At 49.2% G+C, this 16,381-nt stretch overlaps 1 protein-coding gene across 1 annotated transcript in view; it reads right to left on the bottom strand.

The window, feature by feature from the left end:
- The window catches only part of CLIC1 (CLIC family member 1), a 149,349-nt gene extending 135,592 nt beyond the window's left edge, over window positions 1-13,757 (bottom strand). The window contains exon 1 of the mRNA XM_086924651.1: window positions 13,218-13,757. Within this exon, the coding sequence (XP_086780777.1) occupies window positions 13,218-13,256 (39 nt within the window). The 5' untranslated portion in view covers window positions 13,257-13,757. The remainder of the gene's footprint in view (window positions 1-13,217) is intronic.
- Between the last annotated feature and the right edge of the window lie 2,624 nt (window positions 13,758-16,381).

Genomic DNA, 16,381 nt, shown 5'->3' with positions numbered 1-16,381 from the left:
AAGATCATCACTGGAACTTGGCCATTTTTCAGAGATCCGTTGCCCCCTTACCCTAAACATCCATTGCAATATATGGAGACATTCGCATAATGTGGTTTGTGGTTGGATGTTGTATAAAAGGCCTGGCAGCTGGAGATGGAAAGACCTGTGTAGAGTCCTTGGTGATTGGCAGAGAACGAAGACTCCATTCTGCGAATCCTACTGTGTGTGATATGCTTTGCAGATGATGATGGGTAACCCAGTGTTTAATGCTTTGTGACTGGTAAATGGCCCTGTGCAGAGACCTTGGTGGTTGGTGGAAAAGGATGGTTCTGTGTACAGTGCTGAGCAGTTGGTGGACAAAGATGACCTTGCGTCTTTCTGATTGGCAAGGACGGATCTGTGTAGAACACTTTGTAGCTGGGGCAGAAAGATGGCACTGTATGTAATGCTTTGTGTTTGGTAAAGAAGTACGTATGCCCTGTATAGAATGTAATGTGATTGGTGCAGGATAGTCCTGTAAACAATGTTTTGTGGTTAGTGAAGAAGGAAGGTCCTGTTTAAAGTGTTTGGTGATTGATGGAGAAGGATACCTTCATCCTGTTAAGAATGGTGGGGAATGCCTTGTGATTGGTGAAGAAATATACATAGAGAATAGAATATTGGGTTATTGCAGAATAAAACCCCACTGCATAGATCTGTGATTAGTAGAGATGATAATCCAGTGCAGGGCACTTGGTGATTGGCGGAAGATACCTGCAGCCTGCTGTGTGAAATGGTGGAGAAGAACGACCTTGTGCTGAATGCTTAGTGATCAGTGGACACAGTTGCTCCTGTAGAATGCGTTGCGATTAGTGGTGGATAGGCCTGTATAGAACGTTAAATGGTAGTGACGAAGAGTGGTCCTGTGTGAAGCGTTTGGTGACTGATGGAGAAGGATACCTTCATCCTGCTAAGGATGGTGGAGAATGCCTTGTGATTGGGTAAGAAATAGGAGTAGAGTGTAGAATATTGGGTTATTAGAGAAGAAAACCCACTGCGTAGATCAGTGATTAGTAGAGAGGATAATCCTATGCAGGGCACTTGGTGATGGGCGGAGAAGGATACCTGCAGCCTGCTAAGGATGCTGCGTGAAATGCTTGATGGAGAAGAACGACCCTGTGCGGAATGCTTAGTGATCAGTGGACAAAGGGTGTCCTGTAGAATGCGTTGCGATTAGTGCTGGCTAGTCCTGTATAGAATGTTATGAAGATAGTGAAGGATGGTCCTGTGTGAAGCGTTTAGTGACTGATGGAGAAGGTCACGTGCTAAGGATGGTGTGTATATTGCTTTATGGTTGGTGGAGAAGAATAGCCCTTTAAAGAAAGCGCTGTGATAGATGAAGAATGATTCACCTGAGTAGAATGCATTGTGGGTGGTGAAGTGGGGTGCAACCGTGTAGAAGGGTTTGTGGTTGGCAGAAGATGATCCTGCGTAGATTGCTTGGTGGTTGATGGAGAAGGGTGCTCATGTGTAATACTTTGTGGCTGGTGGAGAGAAATGCCTCAGTGTATAATGCATGGTCAGTGATGGAGAAGCATACCTGCTTCTTGCTAAGGATGCTGTGTGAAGGGCTGTTGAACTGAACTTTTTATAGGCAATTGGGCATATTAACTTTATCATACCTTAACTCTATTCCCAAGTTATTTTAGGTTGTGCTTGATGGTGTATATGTCTACAAGATCTATTCTTTCCAATATACAAGCAATGGACTTTGTGTCAGCACCCTTAAGGCACTGTCCTTTTTGGGTCCTACGTCAGCAACTGCTTTTAGACTGTATGTGTTGGGACGGAAAAGTCATCTGCATAGTAAAAGACGTGTACACCTGCCTGGAGTGCCCAACTGTACTGTTGTCTGGATCCTTAATGCTGATTTTTTGTCACAGGTGACCACAGATCATGCATCTGCGCCATGACATAGTCCGGTCTCACGGATTGCAGACCGGGAGAGCCAAAAGCACTACCCTCATAGTGGTGGAAGGCTACTGCCTTCACCAGGAGTGAAGCAGCACAAGCACAGTGGTGGCAGCATACCGTTTACTGATCAGTAGTAGTGAATTTACTCTGATTCACTGGAGTGGGGACTACAGGCTCACTCACCTTTTTAATAGTTTCACTCTGTGCGCTTAACTCCCCACTGGCTTACATCAGGTAGATGTGGAGTACTGCAAAGTGCAGGAGAAGTAACTGTGTTAGTTGTACGTTTGCCTGGGAAGGGTACAGTACAAGGATGGAGCAGTACATGTGTGGTTCGTACATGTACGGTGTGTGTATGAATGACGAAAGAGATACAATACATGAGATGTAGTGCTGTGCATGTGTAGATACAGCATGTGCTGGGTGTTTGTGCTTGCGGGAAGTACAATACATGATGGGTGAAGCGTTGTGCAGCGCGCACATAGTGAATGTGTGTGCTGTCAGTGTGTGGGGGTTTTAAAATAACACACCCTGGTTAAAGATAGAAAAGCATCAGCGCTGAACAGTGCGCGCAGCACTAAGCAGTTTATTTTTGTTGCTAAAGTCTATTTCTACAACTGCACTTTATTGCTAACGTCATTCCTAATACAATTCTACTATGGTTGGTTGTTTTTTTATGTATCTTTCACTATTCTAAAGTTTTTTAGTATATTAACAACTTTAGCTGCTAGCACAAGGCACTTTAGTTTCTGCTGCTAAAAGTTCACTAGCACAATTGCACCTTATTGCTAGAGCGGTCTTAAATGTTATTTTATTGCCAATTTTTTACCTTCGCAGTTCCCATTGTTATAAAGTCTTTCTTAGAGTAATGTATCGTATACTGTAAATTATAGCTGCTGGCACAATGCACTTTATTTTTGCATGCTGATCATTTGCACTCAAATAAACTGTGTTAGGGCTTAGTTGTAGATTTTTGCTTGGATATAAATGTACACTGTAGCTGCATATTTTTTAATCTAAATTTATTTTGTATATGTACTTTGCTGATTGTAATGATTTTAAGTAATCAACACATAAATACTACTACTGCATTTGTTCTCATGAGAATGAAAAAGAAGTGTGTTGGATTGCAATAAAGATTCTGGGAACGCACAAACGGATGCTTGTTTAATTACGCATAAATTCCACATATATGCACTGTCCACTAAAAAATTGTTCCAGTAAAACCATCTTTCATGTTTATGTCCTTTGCTCCCATTTAGAAGGAAGCATTAGGAAACCTGAACATTTCCAGAATTATACGCAATGGATACCAACAAGGAAAAATAAGACTTCTCCGGTAGCAGACAGATCTTCAGGGCTGGAGTGTTCTTCCAATTTCGACCATGGGCTGGGTTGCACTCAAGATGGAGGCCCTTCCCCGAATCATGTCCACTCGCAGAATGATCTGTTCAAGGTTGTGGGTGTGCTTCCTTTGGATTCTGAAGGGAAGCCCAGCCATATGCAAATCAGTCTTGACCCTCCTCCCAATGAGAACAGCCCAGCCCAAACTGCCTAGCCCTCCCTGGACCAGAAACAAGCATCCTAGGATCGGTTCCGGGGTTTCACCCCTCATCACACAAGCCAGCTTGACTCCAGGGGCATGGAGAGCACTGGAACCACGTCTTGGCATACCCGTTCCACTCAGGGTGACAAATGCAAAAAGAACAATTGAAGGACAGAATGCTGATCAATGTCAAACGATCACCCCAGTACAGGGATCTGGGCCTAAAGCCTTTGTTTTATTGCTCCCCATGCCATTCCGGTTTAAACCCAGCCATATACAAATCAGTCTTGACCAGTCCCAGGGTGCTTGTTTCTGGTCCAGGGAAGACCTGGCTTGCAGTTCGGGCTGGACTGTTCCCATGAAGGACAGGGTCAAGACTGATTTGCATATGGCTAGGTCTGAACTGGGGTGGCGAAGTGAGCCTAAGAACGATGATGGATTCAACCCAGATCTGTGACTGGGGGTGAGTGTCTGAAAAGTTTAAGCGTGAGGTCCATCATCTCTTTGTGTTTGGCTCCATCAGTGGCTCTGGACAAGTACAATCAAATCAGAGTAGGAAGAGGATAGCTAATATCCATTAGTACTATTGGGAAACATGATGAATGCCTGACCAGCTGGGTGTAGAGATCACCCATCCTTTAAAACCACGGCATTCTTGAGTCCCAGCCCCTCGTGAAACCACGGCATTCTAGAGTCCCAGCCCCTCGTGAAACCACGGCATTCTGGAGTCCCAGCCCCTCGTGAAACCACGGCATTCTAGAGTCCCAGCCCCTCGTGAAACCACGGCATTCTAGAGTCCCAGCCCCTCGTGAAACCACGGCATTCTGGAGTCCCAGCCCCTCATCAAACTAGGGCATTCTGGAGTCCCAGCCCCTCGTGAAACCACGACATTCTAACGTCCCGCCCCCTCGACAAACTAGGGCATTCTGGAGTCCCAGCCCGTCATCAAACTAGTACAAAAGGGGGTGGTAATGGACGGAGCATCTGAACCAATCAAACACTCACACCCAGTCAAAAGATCTGGGTTTAATCCATCACCGTTCTTTAGCCCACTCTGCCACCCCAGTTCAGACATGGCTATATGCAAATCTTGAAATATCTTTATTCGGCAATTTTATCACCATAAAAGAGCACATATACATGTACAATTCACATTTACCAATAAAAATTTGTAAAATACATAAGAACAGGGAGATCTCATTTTGATAGATTTACAACACAACCAGATTAGTATCGACCAGTAGGGCCCCCCGGGGTTTTAATAAACGGGAGCGTATCCGCCATGCATTTCCCAAAAATTTGGCCACCCCACAGATCATGAGGGCAGACGAAGAGTCTGTAGAGAGGACACGGAGTGCCTGTTTATGGCACCTCAGCCCTAATTCCCTACAGACCGGTTTCAGCCAAAGCTTCCTCGCCCCTTTATAGGCTGGGCATGCAAACAACAGGTGGGCCACCGATTCCTTGGGGGCCGCACAGCCGGGGCATGTACGTGAGAGGGCATCAGAGGCCGACCAACTTGCCGTGAAATCAAGTACTGGAAGCGTCCCATAGCGCAGTTTCAGGTACAGCGATCGATCCCACGGTTTAGTTATTAGGTCTAAAAAGGGTTCCAATTTCCTTACACTCTTAATTGATAAAAATTTGTCCGTAAGTGAACCCACATTCGTAGCCCTCGTGGCCTCACTCTGGACCCAATCCCAATAAAGTTTTTTAATAACGGCTTTGGGTGGCGGGGATTGAGACTCCCATGCCTCTCTTAGACCCAGGTTGATGGCCAAATCCTTCAGTTTTTTTAGCCATCCTATTTTATTACCTGTGTCCAGCAAGAGTAGATCATCCATCCCTTCTGCATACTTAGCCAGCTCCTCAGTTCTTCTTAGTCGAGACCAGAAGAGCAGCGGGCGAAGCCTCACCAGGTCTTTTAACGTTCTTCTGCCCAAATCTAGTCTTAGGGGGATCATTGGTGTTGAAGCAGGGAGAGCAGCCACTTTCCTAAAGAAATTATTTTCTGCCACCATCAAATCTGTAACCCCTTCAAACCCCCAAAGTTCGGAGCCATATAATGCTGAAGGAAGAATCTGACCCTCATAGATGGCCATAACTGGAGAAACCGGTTTACTAGAAGATTCCCGGAGTTCCTTCAGCGTCACCCCGGAAACTCTATGATGACTAAGGAGCATTTTGGAAAGATGATCTTTCCAGGTCATACGGCTGTTTATCCGGACTCCAAGATAATCAAAAGATGTGACCAGCTCAAGGGGGGCACTATTGAGCACGAGGTGATTTTTAAATCTTTTGGAGGGGGCAAAAGCCATCAATTTGGTTTTTGAAGTGTTAATGGTTAAGCCTCGAGTAGTACAAAAGGAGCTAAACAGGTTCAAGAGTTTTTGTAAGCCCACCGGGGATTTAGAGATTAATAGGGTATCGTCCGCGAAGAGAAGTGTGGGGATTTTCTCCCCCGCCAGGGATGGGGCATCCGTCTCTTCCCCCTTCAGATGATCCACAACTCCGTTTACAAATAGGGAGAAGAGGGTCGGAGCCATAACACAACCCTGGCGTACTCCTCTCCGCACAGGGATCTTATCTGTTAATTGTCCCTGCGATCCCCATCTAACCCGCGCATAATTCCCCTCATGCAGCTTCGTTATTATATGCAGAAGGCTACTGGGAAACCCCATTTCGCCAAGTATTTGCCAGAGTTTTGCACGAGGGACCAGGTCGAAAGCAGTCTTGAGATCTATGAAGGCCATATACAAACTGCCTTTCTTGATGGTAACCGCCTTCCAATAGATTGCAAAAAAGCGAAAGACCTGGTCCATCGTGCCAACCTTCTTTCTAAACCCCGCCTGCAAGTGGGAGAGAACACTAGCCTCCTCTATCCAGTCGTCAACTCTCGAGATGATGACCCTGCCAACCACTTTCTGGATGATGTCAATCAGACTAATGGGTCTGTAGTTCGCAGGGTCATCTCTTGCCCCCTTCTTGTGCACAGTAACTACCTCGGCTCCTTTCCAGGAGTCTGGTACTTGATGACCCCTCGTGATCAGATTCATAATACTGGCAATTAGTTTGGCCCAAACTTCTGGCTCAGCCTTCAGCAGATCTCCGGGGATCCCATCCTGCCCGGCGGCTTTCTTAGGGGTAAGGCGTCTGATTGCCAATAATACTTCTGAGGGCGAAAATAACAGATCTGTATCGTCCAGTTTTACCCCATCACCCAACCCATTCACCCCCAAACTAGATATTTCCTCTATGCCGCCATATAGGGATGAAAAGTGAGTAAACCATTGCTGGCTAGTTATATGTACAGCCAGTGGTTGCGATTTACCCTGCCTTGTTTTGTTAATCAAATCCCAAAAGAGGTTCGAGTTCTTACTGCTCACAGCCAAGGAGAGTTCCTGCCAATGCCGTTCCTCCCACTCCCGTTTGGCCAGAACTAGTGCTTTCAGATAATCCCTTCTGGCCGCTCTAACCAGCAAAGGGTCACCCGAAAGCAGAGCTCTTGTCAGATTTTTCCTAGAGCTCTTACAATGTTCAGTGTACCAAGGTTTGCAAAGAGTAGACGGCATAACCGGAACCCTATTACCTTTCCCCTTGGAAGTAAAGAATTGGCCCACTTGGTCTATTGTTGATTTATAGACAGAATCAAGTAAGGGGTGATGGTGATCAGTAGGGCGGTTGTCTCCCTCCCAGATCTCTAATTTAGAGGACAGACCCTCAATCAGGGTCCTAATACTATCCATCTCGTCCTCCCCTAGGTTGGCCTTGTCCCATTTTAATCTGCGGTTGTTACTACATGGGACCACCTCTTTAGATATTTTTAAGGAGTCACTCACCCCCCTGACATCAAGACCCCCCCAATTGAACTTACAGCACAAGGGGTTGTGGTCACTATCCTGACTAGGAGAGACCTTCATGTCAATGAGGTCCGCCCAGAATCCAACATTCAATAAGATGTAATCTATTCGGGACGGGCCTGATAGTCTGTTAAAGGTCACTGCCCCTGACTGGTCGGATAAAGTCCTACCATTAAGGGCTCTTAGTTTAAAATCCCTAGTCAGTGCGTTCAATTGAATAACCTTAGGTGACCATTTCTTAATAGTGGGGAGGGAGAGCGTTGGAATGGACCATTTCGAATCCTCCTCTTCAATTCCCAAAGGGTCATCCCCAAGGAGGGGTTCAAAAGTACAGTTGAAATCACCCCCCACAAGGATTTTAGCCGAACAAGAGCAGTTGGCTAAGGCCATTTCAAGGGCTGATAGAGTCAAAGAGGTAGAGTCACCCGGTGTCCCTCTAACGTAAACATTGAATAGGTCAAGCCTGGCTGCATCCTCCCGTCCTCTCACCGAAAGGTGGAGTATGTCATTACAGTCCACATTGTGGCGTGTGACCCCCCAGTTCAGGTCTATTTTTAACCAAACAGTGAGCCCACCCGCTGGTCTGCCCTTACCTCTACTTACAGCAGGCACAAAGTGGGTGGAAAACCCCGATTTGTGCAGCGGGACTAAGCTCCATGTTTCCTGGAAGAGGCAAACTTCAAACTGCTCAATGAATGTATGCCACTCCGGGATGTCGAGCTTCCTCTTTAACCCGGCAATGTTCCATGATAGAAGGTTTATTACCCGTTGTCCTCTGGGAAAAGAAATGCTACCCACCACAGTCGGACTCTCATCAGCCGCCCTACTCGTATGATTCCCCTCCTCACTAACCGGTGAGGTAGTGGATATAGGGCAACCATCCATAATAGGTGGAGGCCCGGCTAGCCCAGAATCTTCATTAATTACGTTGGGTATTGCCGTATGGGCGGTAGGTAAACTAACTACTCCTGCTACTGTGGACCCTCCGTTTAATCCAGTATCCTCTGCTCCCGAAAGTTCATACTCACCCCCCCCGAGCCCCAGACTTCAATCGCAGTCTTCCAGCCCTGACAGCTGAGAAAACCGATTGTAAGTATCCAACGGGGTAAAAGGTATTAGGTGGTTCATCCTAGAGCCCATGTTCAGTGAATATCTATTAGGAACCGTAGACCAAGCGGTATGAAGGTCGGGCATCCTGATGGACTGGTGCCCATACTGGGGATAATTATTAGTATAGGAATTTATAAGGGGCGGCCTGAACGACCGAGATCTCTTGTCGTATTTAGTACTAGTTACATCAAACCTGGGGTAAAAGAATGTTAAAGCCCGTGGGGTGATGCCAGTTTCTCCATTCCCAGGTGGCCAGTTTAAGATATAATCAACTGCCCGCGGGTCTCTAAAATTAACCACTACTAAGTCCCCCTCTATATTTTTCGTAGTACTCCCCAGCCAATTAATCCTTCTGACATGGACTATGTCCCCATCTATATTCGGAGCTATCGGAATATGCATCCTCAACCAGTGGATGATTTTATTCTTAAGGTCAACATAACCCTCCTTCTTATTACCTATTAGCGGTGGCACCCCCGATAAAACCACAACGTAGGGCACAGCTTCTGGGGGGATCTCGACTTGTGGAACCCTTTTATGAGCAGATCTACTATTTTCACCGCCCTTGACTGTATTTTGGATGTTGCTAATCGGAGCCTTTAAGAGTGGTTTAGAGGGGGCGGCACCAGATGCAGTAGCTGTTGCCTTTGAATGTTTAGACGGCAATAAGTTTTGTGGAGGGGGGTCAACTCTACCCTGGGGCTGACTAGTTTGCTTAATCGGGGCGGGGACAGAAGAGATTCCAGGTTTCGTTGAGGGTTTAATAGGAGGGGGCCCTGTCAAGGATATAGACTGCACCACCCCATTCCCTTTGTTAACAGTGGCAGTGGACAAACTAGTTATAGCAGCTTCCAAGATGGTTAATCTAATTTCAACCCTCTTGATAGACTCATTAATAGGGCGGAGAAGAGATCTCAACAAAAATTCCAAATTCCCTGTTGCTGGAGAGGGAAGTTGGGGTGAAATAGCAGATGGCATTGCACCATTGTTGTCAATTGGAGCCACGTCATGTGTATCCACTACAGCAGGGCAAAGAGTCGGTATAGCCTCACCCGAACTGCCAAGCCATGCCTTCCCTCGACCAGAAACAAGCTTCCGAGGACCGGTTTCTGGCATTCCAGCCGGCTGGACTGTTCCCATGAGGCACAGGGTCAAGGCTGATTTGCATATAGCCATTGTCTGACCTAGGGTGGTGTGGAGTGCAAAAAAACGATGGATTTAGGCCCAGATCTTTGTACTGGGGTGAATGTAAGACATTGTTCTGCATTCTGTCCATCAACTGTGTTTTTTGCAATTTTCAGCCCGAGTGTGCTGGGTATACTCAGACGTGAGTCCCAGGCTCTCCACACCACTGGAGTCAAGCTATCCAGGCTGAAGAAGGCTGATAGCCAGAAACCGGTCCTTGGATGCTTGATTCCGGTCTAGGAAAGGCATGGAATGGTAGTTCGGGCTGGACTGTTCCCATGAGGCACAGGGTCAAGGCTGATTTGCATATAGCCATTGTCTGACCTAGGGTGGTGTGGAGTGCAAAAAAACGATGGATTTAGGCCCAGATCTTTGTACTGGGTAGAATGTAAGACACTCTTCTGCATTCTGTCCATCAACTGTGTTTTTTGCAATTTTCACCTCATCAAACTAGGGCATTCTGGAGTCCCAGCCCCTCATCAAACTAGGGCAGTCTGGAGTCCCAGCCCCCCATCAAACCAGGGCATTCTGGAGTTCCAGCCCATCGTCAAACCCCATCCCCTCATCAAACCAGGGCATTCCGGACTCCCAGACCTCATCAAACCAGGGCAATCCGGACTCCCAGACCTCATCAAACCAGGGCATTCTGGACTCACGTCCCCTCATCAAACCAGGGCATTCCGGACTCCCAGACTTCATCAAACCAGGGCAATCCGGACTCCCAGACTTCATCAAACCAGGGCAATCCGGACTCCCAGACCTCATAAAACCAGTGCATTTCGGACTCCCAGACCTCATTAAAACAGAGCATTCTGGACTCACGTCCCCTCATCAAACCAGGGCATTCCGGACTCCCAGACCTCATAAAACTAGTGCATTCCGGACTCCCAGACCTTATCAAACCAGGGCATTCCGGACTCACGTCCCCTCATCAAACCAGGGCATTCCGGACTCACGTCCCCTCATCAAACCAGGGCATTCCGGACTCACGTCCCCTCATCAAACCAGGGCATTCCGGACTCCCAGACCTTATCAAACCAGGGCATTCCAGACTTGCGTCCCCTCATCAAACCAGGGCATTCCGGGCTCCCAGACCGTATCAAACCAGGGCATTCTGGACTCACGTCCCCTCATCAAACCAGGGCATTCCGGACTCCAAGCTTCAAACAAAGATGCATGTTGGAATCCTGACTTCAAACACTAAAACCTCCTGACATACTGACAGCTGGTTAGGATCATCAGTTGTGTTTGCTTATTGATTCTTTCCAGTAGACTTCAAATCACCAGATTCTGGATGTGCCTGTCACCGACAGTGGACAGTCAGTCAATCATTAACTGCGGCTGTATAGTGTGTGTCCATCAGGAAAGGAGGGGTGTACTGAGCTGGCGTGTGACCTCATCAAACCAGGGCATTCCGGACTCCCAGACCTCATCAAACCAGGGCATTCCGGACTCACGTCCCCTCGTCAAACGTGCCTGTCACTGACAGTGGACAGTCAGTCAATCATTAACTGCGGCTGTATAGTGTGTGTCCATCAGGAAAGGAGGGGTGTACTGAGATGGCGTGTGACTGAATGAGTGATGGTGGGAGGAGCCGCGTGCGCACGGGAGCTGCAGATGAGAGACTGAAGGAGGGAAATGGGCATGACGTGAGGGGGCAGAGGAAGGAGGGAGTTCGTGGGTGCGAGGGGGCTGGGTGTGAATGATTGGGTAAAGCTAATCAATTCCGCTTACGCTACAGATTAGAGAGAGCTGTTCATTTCTGAGATGGCAGAGCTATCCCTCAGATTACACCACATACATACCAACCCACGAAAAAGCAAAGCTACCCCATGGGAGGTATCACTCTCCTGCAAGTAGGCAGGCCCGGCCTTTACCTTATAGAGCTCTCCTTAGCTTCTAAAAGCCAATATATCCCTCCGGTTAAAAAGCCGGAGAAATCCGAGCTACCTCTCAGTACCACGACACAAACTGCAAATGTTTTGCAGAGTACCTGCACTTTTATTTTTCGATTTGAAGCACTGCCTGGGAATGAATGCAGTGATCCCTGGTGATCAGGGGGCTGCTTTAGAGGTGGTGGCACCCGTTGCGACTGTCCTTTTTGGCGCCCCACCGTGACCTCCTTCACAAACCCCCTCACTACCACTCTCCTACACTCCCTTATCTCTCCATAGCCTCTCTCTGACACAAATTTCTTTTATTTTCAGTGCTACTCATAGTTCACTCACACTCAGTTCCCGTGGTGCACGTTCTTTGCAGCAGGCAGATTAACCCTCCGTGCTACTGTATGAGGACTCAACGCTGGCACGGGCCAGCATTCCGATCTCTCACGAGTAGGAACATTAATCAACAGTTATCTTGCCATTTGTATCGTTTCCTGAAAACTGCCTGATGCTCAAGGAAGTTCACGTGCTTTTAAACCAAACGTTATTTGTAGACAGTGACGGCCCTGCCATCCATGTTACACAGCTCTGAGGAATACTCTCACACCACCACTACCCCATAAGTTTACAAAGTACCCTGTAAGAGCAAGGACTGAGGACGTCTCGACGCCACACCAAACCTGGCGCCAGAGATGTCCCGCTCTCCAGGGTCCGGAGCGCGACTTCCACTTGCTACCGGTTTTGTGCTTGCTCCCGATTTTACTACTACTATTCCATTTCCAATTATAAATAATGCCGAACTCCAGGTACCAGAATACAAAGCGGCGCAAGCTAAAAAAAAAACACACACACACACACACACCAGAGAATTGCTTTAAAAAAAAAGTTAATCCCTCTTCGAACCACCATACATCACATCCCCTTGGCAAACTGCAAAACAGGAAGGAAAGCATGCTTCCTCGAGCCAGCAGTGTGCAGCCTCCGCCCTCCCCATGCAAATATCGTGAGAGCTCATGTGAACCTCACCCAGGACTGCAGCCGGGGAGGGCAGGAAATGCACTGGTTGTAGCTGGACAGAGAAAGGCAAAGGGGTTAAATCACTGAACCCTACAGAGATCAGGTTAATCAGTAACCCCACCTCCCTACAAGAGTGCATACACATCTCAGTGAGCGTCCAGCCACATGTGGCCCTGCTGGTTAGGGAGGGGGAGAGCACCCTTCATGCGGATCTCTGTGGTCCATAAGACTCGGTAGAAAAGCGACACAGGAAGGGTTAATCTTCGCCTTTCTATCTTCAGAGGGCGAGACGTTCAACTTCAGTTTCAGCTCCAACGGCGTCTCTCATCAAGCGGCACACTCTTTTGGTGTAGCGCTTGGAAACAAAAGCATCCATTCACTGTGTTGTTTTCTATTTCAGGGCGTGCTTTAAGGGTGTTACCTTGGCGCAAATTCGGTTTTTATGAAGAAGAGCCTAAAGTTCCATCCAACAGGTGAGCGTCTAAAGCGCTTAGAAAGTCGTCGAGAAAAACCTGCGTCATGCTTAGGGAGAGCACATGCGAATCAGATAAAGTTTCAAACAAAACAAGTTATCGCAGAAAAGAGGTACAGATGGGGAGGGGCTTCTTAGATATGGGGTGGCTGCGGGGATCCCCGCCCCCAGGGGTCAGCGACAAGTGATAACGGGGCGCTGCCTCTTACCTTCACGAAGAGCTCCACTCGGCACTGCTCGTCCGACATGCTGGCCGAAGTGAGGGGGTTGCCGCAGGGAGCGGAGGGGGGTCTAGAGTGTCCTCTTCTGACCGTCCTTCCCCTCGGGGTGCCCCTGAACCTCAGTGTGCCCTGCCGGCACCTGCAGAGCCCTGCTTCCGGTCCCCAGCACTCGGTCCCAAACTTCCCAGCAGCAGGAGTGCGAGCGGCGGGAGGGATCCGGCGCCCGGACTCAGTGCAAGACTTCACCGCACGCCCAACTGCGGGATCAGAGCACAGCTAGCTCCTGCTTCGGCCTCTCGGCGCTGCGCCCTCAGACTGCCCCAAAGTTGTCCTGAAAGGGAGCGATTCTGAGCTGGAACTGAAGCGCTGACACACCCAGGAAAGAGCAGAGGCGGGCCGGCGCGCCGCTCGCAGAAGTGACTCACTCTGACTGAGGCCAGCTCGCCCCTCCCACGGAGGCCCGGCCTGGAGGAAAGAAGCGCACTCCAGACTCACGATTGTGTGAGGGGTCCTGCCCCACCCTCCCACGGAGGCCTGGCCCAGACACTACTGCAATAGGGAGGAACACTCCACGAGTGTGTGAGGGGTCCTGCCCCACCCTCCCACGGAGGCCTGGCCCAGACACTGCTGCATTAGTGAGGTACACTCCATGAGTGTGTGAGGGGTCGCGCCCATCCCTGTCACAGAGACCTGGCCCAGACACTGCTGCATTAGTGAGGTACACTCCACGAGTGTGTGAGGGGTCGCGCCCATCCCTGTCACAGAGACCTGGCCCAGACACTGCTGCAATAGCATTGTGTGCTTAAGAAAATCATGAAGTCGCATCCAGCAAAGGATGTAGAGAGGTGTGGCTCACTGGTTAGAGGCGGCAGACCCGGAGGCTGAGAACGGCCCGGGACCAGGGTTCGATTCCCGACGCGGCAGGGTCGAGGACCAGGGTCAGCGGACTGATAATTCTCGCCTCGGTGCCCACTTTGGGCAGTGATCACACTCGGTAACTCTGGGCATTAAGCTTGCCTCATCTCTACAACGGCCCCCCACAGACGCCGGGGATGCCTGGCTTCACCTTGGAGATACCCAGCATGGGACCATCTCACAGGGAAAGCCAGGACGGGTTCCCCAGCGGTCATTCGCGCCAGGATACTCCGGTAGTAATTGAGCGCGCTACAAAACACCTTACATTTACATTTACATTTACATTTACATAATAAAATAGGCAAAAACGTATATTTATTAAGTATAAGCCCAAAAAAATTTGCTATTTCCAAACTTAGAATTTAAAAACCATCTTCACTAAAGGATGTGTTATTAAATTCTGAGTTCAGGCAGAGTCGCAACTAGAGCCAAATTTCGGGAGGGGCTGAATCTTTAAGCAATAGTCAGAGTGCAGCTGCAGGGGGCTCTTAGAAGGGGTGAGACAACAACAATTCTTCATTAATATGCAAATGGTCTTTTAAAGACCTGTGAAGTGCTCGAGTGCGGCTGTGTGCGTGCCCGCGAAGCGTCTCATCCCGGGCTGCCACACACAAGGGGGGGGGCTTTATCCCTTTGAGTCCAATGGGTGTTGTGCGCCTGAGTTCAGGGATACCAGATTACCAGATTCCATATGTCAATCTTGCCGTTATCGGAAGATATGCAGGTAAACATGTCACACAGCATTCCCCATGATATCCTATGGGCAAGATAGCCTTTCAATAGTGAAAAACGAAATTGGCAGTATTTCACTATCAAGAAGACATGTTACCCACACTAGTAACACCAAACAAAAACCGGGACGTCTGCTCACCCTACCTGTGACCTTTGAGGCCTGAAAATAGAGCCCCCTAGAGCCCCCTTTCGAGGCCCTTCAAAAAAAACTAGGGGGCTCAGCCCCCCCACAGACCCCCCCCGCACTTAAAGCCCTGGGTACACTCCACAAGTGTGTGAGAGCATACAGAGTTCCGGCCCGACCTGACACTGCTAAAATAGTGAGGTACACTCCACGAGTGTGTGAGGGGTCTCACCCCACCCTCCCACACAGGCATGGCCCAGACACTGCTGCAATAGTGAGGTACACTGGCACGAGTGCGTCAGTGGTCCTGCCCCTCTCAGGGAGGCTCGGCCTAGACACTGCTGCAATAGTGAGGAACACTCCACGAGTGTGTGCGGGCTCCCGCCCTACCCTCCCACGAAAGCTAAGCCTAGACACTGATGCAATAGAGAGGTATACTCTAAGAGTGTGTGAGGGATCCCGCCCCATCCTCCCACGGAGGCCTGGCCCAGACACTGCTGCAATAGTGAGGTACAATCCACGAGTGTGTATGGGGTTACGCCCTACCCTCCCACAGAGGCCCGCCGGACACTGCTGCAATAGTGAGGTACACTCCATGAGTGTGTGAGGGGTCCCGCCCTACCCTCCCACAAAGGTCCGGCCAAGATACACTGCTGCAATAGTGATGTACACTACCACTCCACAAGTGTGTGGGGGGTCCTGCCCCACCCTCCTAGGGAGGCCACACACTGCTGCATTAGTGAGGTAATTCACAAAAAGAAAGAGACCCTTGGAAAGACCTACTATTGATGACTAGAATTCAAACACACTCCATTCATACCGGTTTCAAAAGATCAGAATGCCCCAGAGTGATACATATTCAAACTAAAATCCAAACATATTACAGGAGAAACTAAATATAAAAGTGAGGTACACTCCACAAGTGTGTGGGGGTTCGGCCCTACCCTGCCACGGAGGCCCAGCCAGACACTGCTGCAATAGTGAGGTACACTCCCACTCCACAAGTGTGTGAGGGGTCCTACCCCACCCTTCAACGGAGGCCTGGCCCAGACACTCTTGCAATAGTGAGGTACACTCCACGAGTGTGTGAGGGGTCCCGCCCTACCCTCCCACGGAGGTCTGGCCCAGACACTGCTGCAATGGTGAGGTACATTCCACGAGTGTGTGAGAGGTCCCGTCCCTCCCTGTCACGGAGGCCTGGTCCAGACACTGATGCAATAGTTTGGTACACTTCACAAGTGTGTGGGGGTTCCGCCCTACCCTGCCACGGAGGCCCAGCCCGACACTGCTGCAATAGTGAGGTACACTCCCACTCCACAAGTGTGTGAGGGGTTCTACCCCACCCTCTCACGGAGGTCCGGCCGAGACACTGCTGCAATAG

This window comes from Lissotriton vulgaris, chromosome 5 (genome assembly GCF_964263255.1).
Source record: "Lissotriton vulgaris chromosome 5, aLisVul1.2, whole genome shotgun sequence".
Classification (NCBI taxonomy): domain Eukaryota; kingdom Metazoa; phylum Chordata; class Amphibia; order Caudata; family Salamandridae; genus Lissotriton; species Lissotriton vulgaris.
The sequence above is the reverse complement of the archived record's forward strand: the minus strand, read 5'-3'. Positions and strand labels throughout refer to the sequence as shown.